Source organism: Malaclemys terrapin, chromosome 24 (assembly GCF_027887155.1).
Source record: "Malaclemys terrapin pileata isolate rMalTer1 chromosome 24, rMalTer1.hap1, whole genome shotgun sequence".
NCBI classification, from domain to species: Eukaryota; Metazoa; Chordata; order Testudines; family Emydidae; genus Malaclemys; species Malaclemys terrapin.
The window spans coordinates 12,608,011-12,620,005 of record NC_071528.1 but is presented as its reverse complement, the minus strand read 5'-3'; the positions used below and the strand labels follow the sequence as shown (position 1 = coordinate 12,620,005).

The following is an 11,995-nucleotide window of genomic DNA, read 5'->3' as shown; positions in this document are numbered from 1 at the left end:
GGAGGGTTTGTTGCCGTAGCTAGATCCAGCACCTACAGATGTGCAGCCACGTGCGGGGTGCAGGATAAGAGCCAATGTGGCTCACAGCACAATGGTAATGGCAGGAGGTGGACATTTTGCCTGGGGCCTTAAGGCAAATGGAACCTGCCAAGGTCTGATAGTGTCACGCACAACGCCGGGACCTTTAGAGCGTGCGAGGCTTTCAGCTGAGACGCTAAGCGTGCGGCCCTGTCTGCCGTGCATGGACATTGCAGAACCGACAGGGCTCTGTGGAAGATTTGTCCTGGTGCCTTTGGTTCAAGTCTCCCTTCCCTTTGCTGTCAGGGAGCGTGTTTCATTCGGGGGGTGGGGGGCTGCATTTCAGTGGTGCTGTGCGGCTATATTGCATGCGAAGGGATCCTTCAGGAAGAGGAGGGCTCCCTACGAATGGGAGCTGCAGAGCTGAGAGCCGGGAAAACGGAGCGTGTGGGCGGTGAAGTGACATGCCCAAGGAGACACAGCAAAGGCAGTGGCAGAGCTGCGAATAGAACCCAGGAGTCCTGGCTCCCGATCTTGTGCCTTAGTGCATGGTGCCCCCTCTGAGAAGAAGGCAGGGCCTCAAAAACAGCCCCGGAAATAGCTGGCACTGCTCCAAAGGGGGAATCACAGCCAGTTCAAAAATTCAAACTCTGTCCCAGGGAATCCCTGTGGCCTGAGCCCCCGGCCCTGGCTGAGCTCCCATTCGAGGTGTGGACGGCTCCCCCCAGCAGGACGTGCCAGTGACAGGGAGGGGAGAATATGAAATGCTTTTCTCTCCCATGCTGTCTTCACCTCCTTTACTCGCTGACCCAGGCTGGGTGGAACTGGCTGCAAAGTACCAGGGGACTGAACTTCCAGGGGTGGGTCAGGGGCCTCCTGCAGTGGGATGACACCAGGACTCCTGGGTTCTATCCCCAGCTCTGTCCCTGACTCACTGCCTGATGCACCGCAGGGGGTGGGGTAAACTCTTGCCACAGGAATAAACCAAACTGCCTCTGGAGCTCGGCGGATGCTGCCCCTGATTTGCCCAGCTGCTGGATACTGGAGGGTGAGCTCCGGCCCTCAGCCCCACCCTGTCCCTATCGCTCTGGGGATGGCAGCAAGGGGCCGAGTGCAGCATTCGTGCTCCTCGGGGGGCTGGAATCCTCCTCGGCTGCTGGACAGCTGCCGCGCCCGCCGATAGGATTCTACCCTGAGCACAGATGGGCCGGAGCGGCCTCAGGTTGCCCCGCTCAAGACTCTCTGCCAGCTGGATCATCCTGCCCTACAGCCCCCTTTGGGAGCCGACCCCTCTCCCACACCCCCCCTCACCCCTCCGGCCTTTTGAACGAGAATCAGCTCCCTGCAGCCAGGATTTTACGCCCTATTCAATTCTCTAGGGGTTCAGGACAATTTCTATAGAGGCTTCCCCCCTATTCGGTTCTACCAGGCCCCTCCTTAAGGGAATCCCCCCCACAGCACCAGCTGAGGCCTTGCAGAGAAAAAAGGACAGGCACCAAATTGGAGCGATTCATAGGGACCCCCCAGAGCCCCAGCTGGATTGAGACCAGGGCAGGGGCTGGGAAAGGAAGGATGAAGATAAGGCATGGAGGGAGCTTTTAGGGAAACCTTCTGTGTCGCTTTTTCTCTGTGAGGGAGGCAGCACGATCAGCGATTAGCGCAATAAACGCTGCGCCAGGACTCCTGGGTTCGATTCCCAGCTCTGGCTCTGCAGTCCAGGGGCTAGAGGAGGGGACTGGGAGCCAGGACTCCCGGGTTAAATTCCACTGCTGACCTGCTGTGGGGCTCAGGTCACCTCACCTCTCTGGGCCTCAGTCCCTTCCCTGCCTGTGTCAAATGAACCGCTAATCCCGGAAGCCCCCATGGATGTTTGCAAAGCCCTTCGAGATCCCCAGCTAACAAGTGCAGAGTCTTATCCCACCCTCCCTGAACGCTCCTTGCCCAGATCATGTTCCCGTGCCCACATAAAGGGAGAAGGAGAGAGGCTTGAGTGACAGAGCCCAGCAGATCGGCCCAGTTTGGTTCAGCCCAACCCAACCTCCCCCTGTGCAAAGGGGGGGGAGGGGGAGTTGGAAATTGCTGGATATTAACGGATGGTCCCCGCAGAGCAACCAAAAGCTTTATGGTTCTACAGTCAAGGGGGGGTGGGGGGAAGACTAGCTCTTGCTTCCATGGCAGTGGACTGGCCTGCAAAGTCCAAAGGAGAATCCCGCTCATGCCAGCCCCCCTCCTCCAGCACAGCTTCTTAGGAGTCAGCCAGGGAGGGTGGGATGTGGAGGAGGCTGGAGGGATTGGAGCATGAAGGCAGCGGGTTGGTGGGTGCAAAGACCGCTGGAAGAGTTGGGGGGCCTTTTCCAAGCAGAGGGAGGCAGGGAGGGGGGAGAAGCCGATATAACTTGCAGCACATGTTCCAAGTCCCATCAGGTCTTAGGCACATATGTGCATTCGTGCTTCCCCGGATCAAAGCCCCAGTGAGCACCCAAGGGGCAGGCCAATGGGGAGCGTAGGGGGTTGTCCCAGGGAAGTCGCTGGCAGATCTCCAGCGCAGTCCGCCGACCACCCGTCTCCTTTTCCGTGTTGTCAACCCCAGGCGTTCCAAAATCACGCCAGCCCCGCCTGCAAAACCATGAGAATAGCAGAAAAAAATCACACGGTGGGCAGGCTTTCTGAGCCGCCCTTCCACGCTCTTCTCCACAGCCAGCAGGGCGAGGCCCTTCGGCGGGGCTGTAATGGGAAGTGGAAATTCTCACTGAGAAGCTGGGGGCTTAAGAGACCCTCCCCGTCCCCAAACATCGCAAGAGTTCATAGACATTATGACCAAAAAGGCCCATCCTACGATCAGCTAGGCAGCCCTGCTGCAGAGCCATACCCACTTATTTCTGAATCAAACCCACAACTTTGCTCTTTGTTCTCTCATGTTCTTGTGGGGGAAGGGATAGCTCAGTGGTCTGAGCATTGGCCTGCTAAACCCAGGGTTGTGAGTTCAATCCTTGAGGGGGCCACTTGGGGATCTGGGGCAAAATCAGTACTTGGTCCTGCTAGTGAAGGCAGGGGGCTGGACTTGATGACCTTTCAAGGTCCCTTCCAGTTCTAGGAGATGGGATATCTCCATTAATCTAATCTAATCTGTTGGAAAGGGATCCACCTGCTAGGCACCGCTGCCCAGCACTGTTTCCTTGTACTCAACTGTCTGTAGCCACCTGTTGTCTCCGGCCTTATGCTGAGATTGGAAGTTCTTGGAGGCAGGGACCGGCACTTTGTACTGTCTTTGTACCCAATCTACCACATTGTACATGGCATCCGTAATATACCTACTAATGTACAGGGCCCAGCACAAAGGGGTTGGGCTCCTAGGTGCTACCATAATACACCTAATAACCCAGTGGCAACCCTGCTTCTTTTTACAAGAGGTTTCTCCAAATGCTGAGGGACCCTGTGGATAAAGACCAGGCAACACAATAAAGAAATCAAAGGCTGCTTTTAAAAGTCAGATTTTTGTTTTTGTTTTTAATATTTCATCAACTTTACAGGGTTACAATTGTCTTAAATATTCTGAAGTTTAAATACAATCTGTATAATAATGTTATTATAAAATGTAAACTTTCAGTGTTTTTATTTTATTTTATTTAATAATCACAAAGTTTTAATACCTGAATGTCTGCAAAACTGAAATATTTCACCGCGGGATTCCCAGGACAGGCAGCCTGAGGCCCGCCATTATCAGAGGTAGAATGTGGTTTTTATTCTTTTTTTTTTTTTTTGTGTGTTTTTTTTTTTTTTTTTACCTGAGTTAAGATATACATGCTGTATAATTGCATCTGCAGCTGTGTTCATTCCTTTTGCCTTTCAAACCCCAGAGAAACTGAATTTCTTTTTAAAATCGATATGCAAAAAGGAATAAAAAGCTGAATGTGATATGCTCTCCCCGCCCCCGCCCCCCAAAAATCAAAAAACCCAACCAAAAAATTAGTGGGGGGGTGAGGAGAGGAATAAAACAGGGACTGTACAAATGCAAAACCTACTAAAAATCTAAACACCCCCCTACCCCAGCACAAAAACCAGTGACAAAGAGTTCTCTGGGGGCCATCCCGCCGGATTTCTCTTTGAAGGTCGTCAGGCTGGCCCTAAAACAGCACGTTGGAGTCCTAGCGGCAAGCGCTCCACAGCATCGTCCTAGCCAGACCTTCAGAAGTGAGCAGGTGGGCTCAGCAGAACTGCGGGCTAGTGGGGATTTGGGGGCCACGAACCAGAGTTAAGGGGATGAGGGTAGGGAATGACTCTTGGGTTGTCCAGTGTTTGGCACGCAGAGGTGCCCTGTGGCTTGTCTGCGCTGTAGGCCCCTCCAGTCCCTGTACCCGTTCCCCCCGGATGTGTGGCCTGCTCAGGGGCTCCTGGGTTAGCTGCCGGTAGAAGCCGGGGCAGCCCAGAGGCAGAGCGTGCCCACCGGCGAAGCGGTGTGGGAGACGAGCCCTTTCCACACACTAGCTGTCCCCGGTGTGGAACTTGAGGGTCCCCCTCGGGATCTCCCTCGGGCACACACCCACGCAGCCCCGAGGCAGCAGGCCCACAAAGATGCACGCAGCCCTTTCTGAAGTCAAGTATCTCAGTAGTGCTCGGGTCCAGGTTTCCTTGCGGCCGCACGGCCTCCTGCAGCAAGAGCAGGGCAGAGACAAGCTGGAAGCAACGCTAGCAAAGCTGCCTCTCCTACGGAGCCAGCACTGGGGAGAAACCCAGGTCACCCACCCGTCGTGCTGGGCAACTTTAAGGCAAGTTTCTCCTGGATAAAAAAATCAGGGCTAAGAAATCACACCTCCTTTCCCCCCCGCCCCGCAAATAACTGGAACTTAAAATAAATGACACAGCAAGCAAATCCTGCCCTGCCCCTTCTGCCCCCCCCCCCCCATACCCAGTACAATCAGATCCAGCGGGTCTTTTTCCCCTGAGTTACAATCCTGCTCTTGCTCCGAGAGCCCAGATTGCATAAGAAACACGTTTTACCCCGAAGGTTGGTTGGTTTTGCTTTATACGCACACTCAAAACACACACGAGATATAGAATTTGACATAGAATTTCTCCCACCCCCAACCCACCCCGCTTTCTAAGGCTCCTTATACAAGGCGAGCAATGCCTTCGTTCTGAGACAGGATACGTTTCCAGGCCAGGCACAGAGCCAAGTCTCAAGGGCCTGACTGGCTAGGGCATCTGGAGAGCAGAGATGCCACCTCACTGGTCCTGCACCCAACACGGGCTGAGAACAGCCACAGATCCCCTCAGTGACAAAGTCAAATGTACGGTCTGTGCTCATAAGTCTTCTCTAGCTACAGGTTTTGGCATTGAGGAGGTGGGAGAGGGGAAAACCCTTAGTTTTATCTAACTACCGAGAGAGGGTTTCGGGATCTTTGATCTCGCCTGAGTTGCATACTGAACGTTGGCTGCGGGTTAGCAGGGTTGCTGGTCCCAGCGGGCAGGGTCAATTCCACGGCAGAAGTGTAAAGAGCGAACTGCCCAGCTGGAAGGGGAACTGAACACTCTAGAAATCGGTCCCATTTGTCAGGCTGCAGGGGTGGCTCTTGGTTTGCTCGAGGCCGCATCGCTCTGTGACATCGGACGCCAGCAAACACACCCAGCCCCTCATTCAGCCAAGCACATCAAAGGGCTTGGATGACTGGGGCGGACCGAGGCGAGACCCAGGAAGTGCTGGAAGGTTTCCGCAGGAGGGATGAAGCCCCGTGTTACGGTGCCGGCCAGCGGGGAGCAGCCAGCTCCTATCTCTGGGCTGAGCTCCATTTTTCACTTTAGCTTGGCAGTTCCCTGTTCAAAGCTGCCCGGGCTCCATGAAAACGGAGCTCCGAGGGCAGCAGCCCAGGGCGGCTTCCAAAACCAGGATGCAGCAAAAGGAACCAGAAGGCATTTGGGGCTAGCAGGCAGGGGAGGAAAACGGCAATGGGGCAAAGGGCCGTAACTTTCTGTGCATCTGCACAGGACAAGAGGGGAGCACTCCGAAACAGTCTGTTAAAGTACAGAGATCTATAATCACAAGTGGCACCAGGCTCCATCCAAAGCCCCCTGCAGACAGTGGGAGCTGTGCCGTTGACTTCAATGGATTCTGGCGGCTGGCTGAGGAAGTCGAGTGAGCCCTCCCTCTATAAAAACACCCTGCTTTCTCCATGACGGGAGCTTGTATCGCCGACGGCCTGCTGCTACAGCTGGTCCTCGCTCACCAAATCCCCTCGCTTCCCTATTCTCCCCGCTTGAGCGGCGGCAGAGAGAGATGGACGCTAGCTTGGATTCTCTGCAGGAGCTGTCCCATAGGGCATTAAAAAGGGCGCTCCTTGGAGATCGTGCCCACCTGGCTCTTGGTGTAGAAGCCACTGGCGGTCTGACTCGTTGCTGTGCTGCCGAAGGAGGGACGGTCATGCCAGGAATCCGGCAGCAGTGCCATGCGGGGAGAAGGGGCCAGGGAGTGAGATGCTAATTGCCACCGAGAGCATCAACAAGCAATTGGCAGCAGGCTGGACCAAGGCACATAAATCTGGCTCGCTCCGAGTCAATGGGAGAGTTGGCGTCAATGGGTTTGATCCCGGGTGCTCCAGAAGGAGCTACCGCAGCATCACTAACCTAGAGATCGGGGAGAGTTTTTGTAAATACAAAACAGCTGCCTGGTTAAAAAGAAAAGATACAACGGCCGGGCTGGACGGAACAGAGGGGAGCGGCTTGATGAGGATACACGTCCCCTGGCCTCTAAGGTCAAAGGGGCACTTGAGTGACAAGTCTAAACAGGGAGCGCATTTCTAGCCAGATTCTCCGGAAGGCATCTTGGTCTCCCGCCACCTGAGAAGCCTGGGCACCTCCCAGAAAGGCACAACCTCCTCCCAGGATCTCAGCAGTCAGGGAAATAAAGGAGTAGCCAAGCCACGCCCTGCTTTGTACTGGGGGGTTACTAGCATGGGTGCGACCAACAGGCAGTGAGGATTGCTAAACGGGTCCTCAGCTGAGCAGTGAGGCCCCATGGCTCGGCATGCAGGGGTGTAATGGAGCAGATCCAGGCCTGGTTAGTTGGGAACAGGGAACCCCCAGCATTCCCCTCTGGCTGGCTCAGCAACGTCAGCATCCCACTTAGCGGAACACAGCTCACAACACTCACAAAGATGCTCTCCCGCCACCCGGGAGCAGCCGCTTTTCTTCCGCGACAGGCACTGGAGACCAACGTCAGCCGTGGCCTAAGCAAATGCCAAGCCCACTGAAATCAACAGAGGCTGCACCCACGTATCCCAGGGCTCAACAGGACCCCGTGCATCACAGGTATGTACCCTGCAAAGCGGATACATGCACCGTAGCGGTCACATTTCCCCAGGGAAAAGAGAGGAGCCCACTCTCAAGCGTAAGGCCGGGAAAGAGGACAAAACTCCACTCCACTCCAGAGGGTGCCCTCTCCCTCTGCGTGACAAAGCTGATTAACGCTTGAACCACAGAGCTTTTAACATTTAACAGGATTAAATCCAGCCTCTTTCTGCATCACGTTTAAGCAGCTTCGGGGATCCTCCCTCCCCAGGTAGACAGGTATAGTTAAAGCAGCATAACCCCATTAGTGGGGATGCAGTTACACAGGTAGAAAGGTGCTCTTGCTGTAGGAGAAGGGAAATAACTCTCCTGGTATAAGTCACCTTTATACTGGCTTTACTGTAGCCACACTAGGAGCTGTACTGGTATAGCTATAATGGTAATAAGTCACACTCCTAACTGCCATAATGATATTGGTACAAACCATCCTGGCCTAGAGAACGTGTTACAGCTTCAACATTCCCTGCCCCACCCCCAGAGGAAGAATTACCGTATATGACAAAACCTAGGGGTCACGACCATCCTGCTGTTTCCATGAGAGAGAGATCCTGGCTAGATCCCAGCTAGATGGGAGGTGGGTCTGCTGGCACGAATACCTGGGTTCAGTGACCATTGGTTTCAGGAAGCCACTCAGGGGAGCTTTAAGGGACCGTTTATGGAGGGACCCAATCAGCTTGAGATCTTGTCAATTTCAATGACCTGGAGGCAGCAGGAGGGTTTTGCACCTGCTCTGCAGTCCCTCTGCCAATTTCCCTGCTTTCCCAATCCCCTTAAGATCCACTCTGAGGAAGGGAAACTGAGGCGCTAGGGGCTTGACCAAAGTCAGTGGAAACTGAAGTGGGCTTTGGCTCAGGCCCCGCAGAGGGGGGAAAACAGTGAAACTGACCACACACAAAGCGCTGTCAGATGCACAGAGGAAAACAAACTAAAAATAACCCAGAGGGATTTTGTCCTGTCTCTAATCTCCTTCAGGGAGCAACAGGTTAGCGGCAGCAACGCCAGGGGAACTTGTTCAGACAGATACGCGGAGAGCCCCTGGTGTCTCTTTAACGTTCACTGTGGAGATTAAAAAAAAAAAAAAATCCCAGTGCACACTCTAAAAATATCACTGCAACAATATGTTTCATGGCAGCGCTCCCACCCTCGTCCGCCTAGCAGCACAGGGAGCACCAAAGGCCTGAGAGGGAAAAATCTTGGGGATGTGGGGCCACATTTTCAATGCTCAATGCCCACCACCGGGGCTAGAACAGCATGAGCGCTCAGCTTCTATTGGGACACCTCGGATCAGTTTTCACAAAACGCTCACGACCCAACCTGCAGGATTCCTCTGACAATCTGCCCACTTATTTCAGTGCCGCAAAAGAGCACTGAGCCCGTCTGACAATATCTAGTCCTGACATCTGCTTTTCGCCAGCGACACCGTAGGAGACATCAGGAAAGAGTTCCGCCCCCCTGCATGCTACGGCCGACCCAGACAGAAAATGGTGCAGAAAGATGGAAAGCAGGAACCTCATTGACTTTTATCTAGTACACCTGATTTTTCTGGTTATTTTCTTCACCCGTCCAAAAAGAAAAGAACAGAAAAGAAACCTACAAAGAACCAGTTTGCTGTTTCAGCCCTGAGCAGACGATGAGGTGTCACAAGTATCTAGAATCTGGCGAAAGAAGCAGGGGGGGCGGAGAGGGCATGTGTACAATCTGGATTCTACATTGTAGTACGAGATTCTCTGTGCTGGTTTCCAGCAGAGCAGTAAGCTAACAGGCTGGGTAGCTGCTGGCAGAATGCAGGGTCAGGGAGCTGGAGGCAGTCAGAGCGGCTTGTGACTAGAAAAACAGGCTGGGGAGGTTGGGAGCCGGTTTATCAAATGGAAAAGCACAAAAATCAGCAGGAAAAGAGGTTGTTTAAAAAAATCCAGAGCGCCCCACCCCCGTTGTTTGCAAGAGAGGCCAAGCTGGGAGGCTTTGGGTCTCCAGTCCATTGCTTTGCCCTTTGCACAGATTTTCACCCCAGTGCAAGAGCACTTACACCAGCGCAGAGGGTGGGCGTGAAGCGAAAATGACAGCAGCTGAGAATCAGCATCAGGCCCTTTAGGGGCCAGGACTATTATGCAGGTAAGGATGCTCGGGTGCCACAGGACAGGGCAGAGGAAACGCATGGCTACGGCAGGACACACGCTTAAGGCCCGATCCTGAGAAGTGCTGGGCACGTCCAACACGCAGCTGCTTCGGTGGGAGTTAACGGCACTCAGCACCTTGCAGGGGACTTCCCAGCTGGGGATGTTTTAGGCTCCTCAGATGAATTCTGCAGCAAGCCCTCGATTGTCTCTAAAATGGAGTTTCTCCTCCAGAATAACCCCGCCCCCGCACTCACGTCAGGAACACGGCACACAGCGCAGAGCTCATTAAATTATGCTCCCTGGACCTAATTACAGGGAGAGAATTGTACTGTAAGCCCCTGGGAACAGAGTTCCCTGGGAGGGGATGGGGTGGGGAAGCAGAGGAGTCATCGCCGTTAATTTCCTCCACCGAGAAATTAAACAAACACACGAGAAAAATACAAAACAGACCAAGTGTAACAGGCCAGCTGGTCCCTTGTGATGACGCCAAGTTGCAGGTAACTGCAGGTGGGACCCTCTCTCTCCCCTCCCTCAATGGTGCAGCATCAGTTGTGCCACAGAATCAGTTTAAGCCTGGGATTTTCAAAGAAGCCAGATGGAATTAGGGGCAAGTCAATGGGAGTTGGGAACCTAATTCCCTCTCATGTAGGTCCAGATCAGAGGGAATAAAAGAGGCAAAGGGAGCGGGAGGGTGCTCTGGACTGGGGACGGGAAGTAGAATTCGGGTAGCTTTACCGTTCAGTCTTGCGATGCAAAACCTGTTTTTTGCCTCCAAAGCCTACAAGCCGGAATCGCACCTTTTGCTGCCCCTCGGGTTACGCCTGGAGAATTCCTGCCAGCGAGGGCAAGCGTATCGTTACTACAGGCTACGGGTGTCAAGCAACGACACATCCACACGCACTGCCTTCCCCCTGCTGCCCCCAGCCCCATCCACACAGCTCTCAAACCTAAACCGTAAAGCGTTGGCTGAAGTCCCCTTACCGCCCGCGAGCCTCGACCACGCGCTCTGCTGAAGCAGGACCCGAAGGAAGCAGGCTGGCCGTGCGGACAGCTCTGCTTTATGCCGGCTGTGCGCTCTGGCCCTGAGCCAAAGCACCGCTGTGATGCACCTGCTTGACTTGGAGCAGTGAGTAACCCCTTCGGCATCACTGAGGCGATGCCTGAAGTCCAGCAGGCGCGTAAGTGCTTTTCTGGATCAGGGCCGGCACAAGCCCCTAGAGGACCAAGGTCCGACAGCTAGCTGTGGAGCGGAGAGGCTGACGAGGTGGCACCTAATCCCTTTACCTGGATCCCTGAAGGAAACGGATCCTAGAAATGCAGACTTTTCCCAATGGGGCAGCTCTACAAAACCGTCTCCTAATAACTGCAGATCAACGACACAACTTCAACCCTAAGGATCTCCAAACGGAGTTTGCTTAAATCCCCCCCCCCTCCACCCTGCATACAAACACCTGAGCTCATTTGGTGGGGTCACCCTGGCTCTCTCCCGAACCTCGGGCGTCACCAGTGTTCAAAAGAAAGTAGCGCGGATCGAACTCGACCAAAGATCAACATCCGACGATGACAAGAAAAAGAGGTCACAAGGTTTCCAAGTCCTGTTTCCCTGAACGAATGCTAACATATATCATTTTTGTGAGTTAAGGTTTGATTTTTTTTTTTTTAGAGAATAAAATAGAAGCTATTTACAAAAAAAAAAAATCCAAATAACCACCTCGTAAAATGCCATATAGTTTGAGTGTAGTTCTTAAAATTAAAAAGATTTAAAGGACTAAAATTCCTCCCGCTTTTGCAAATGTTGTTTTTGGTTTAAAAAAAAGAAAAGGAAAGGAAGGTGGGGAGGTTTCATTAAAAACACAAGCCCGCGGGCGTCGGTGCGACTGTGTGTCTGTCTGGAGGTATCCAAAAGAACACAACTTCAAACAACAACATTAAAACCAACAAACGCACAGTGCAAAGTGGGGTGTCGTGAGGTAAAGCGTTCCGGGAGGACGGTGCATCACCTCCAAAGCTAACGGGGTCCAGGCTGCTTTTAATGAAACCCCCTGGATTAAAGCTTTTCTCCTTGCAAAACTTTCTCCAGTCCTCTCGGGAGGAGTGGGAGACGGGGCTTCCTCCCCCCACCCCCCGGGAAAGCCAGATGCAAGCTTGGATTTTTGGCATCAGCTGTGATAGAAGCTCCATGTGTGGGTTTATTATTCTGTGTGTGTGTCTTTTGGTGAGATGAGGCGCTGCCGTTGGGGGGAGGGGGGGTTAAGGCGAAGAAGAGTTATTAGAGGTAGAGGTTGGAGGGGCGGACAAACCAGCGGGGGCAGCCTGGGAGACGCCGCTGCTGCCCCCCACGCCGCTGCTGCTGCTGCTCCGGCTGCCGCTGTTTCCTTTGCTGTAGGCGGAGGAAGGGAGCGAGGAGGACGAGGGGCCGGGGGTCTGTGCGAACAACACACCTGGGGGAGAGACAAGAGGGAGAGGCTTGAGGTGGGGCTGCTCCTAACTCCAGCGGGAACCAAGCTGCGCAGTGGGGA

The 11,995-nt window shown here is 53.8% G+C and overlaps 1 protein-coding gene across 1 annotated transcript in view; it reads right to left on the bottom strand.

Moving 5' to 3' along the window:
- Positions 1-11,724: 11,724 nt before the first annotated feature.
- The window catches only part of ARID3A (AT-rich interaction domain 3A), an 85,340-nt gene continuing 85,069 nt past the window's right edge, over positions 11,725-11,995 (bottom strand). The window contains exon 9 of the mRNA XM_054013713.1: positions 11,725-11,917. Coding sequence (XP_053869688.1) covers positions 11,727-11,917 — 191 coding nt within the window. The 3' untranslated portion in view covers positions 11,725-11,726. The remainder of the gene's footprint in view (positions 11,918-11,995) is intronic.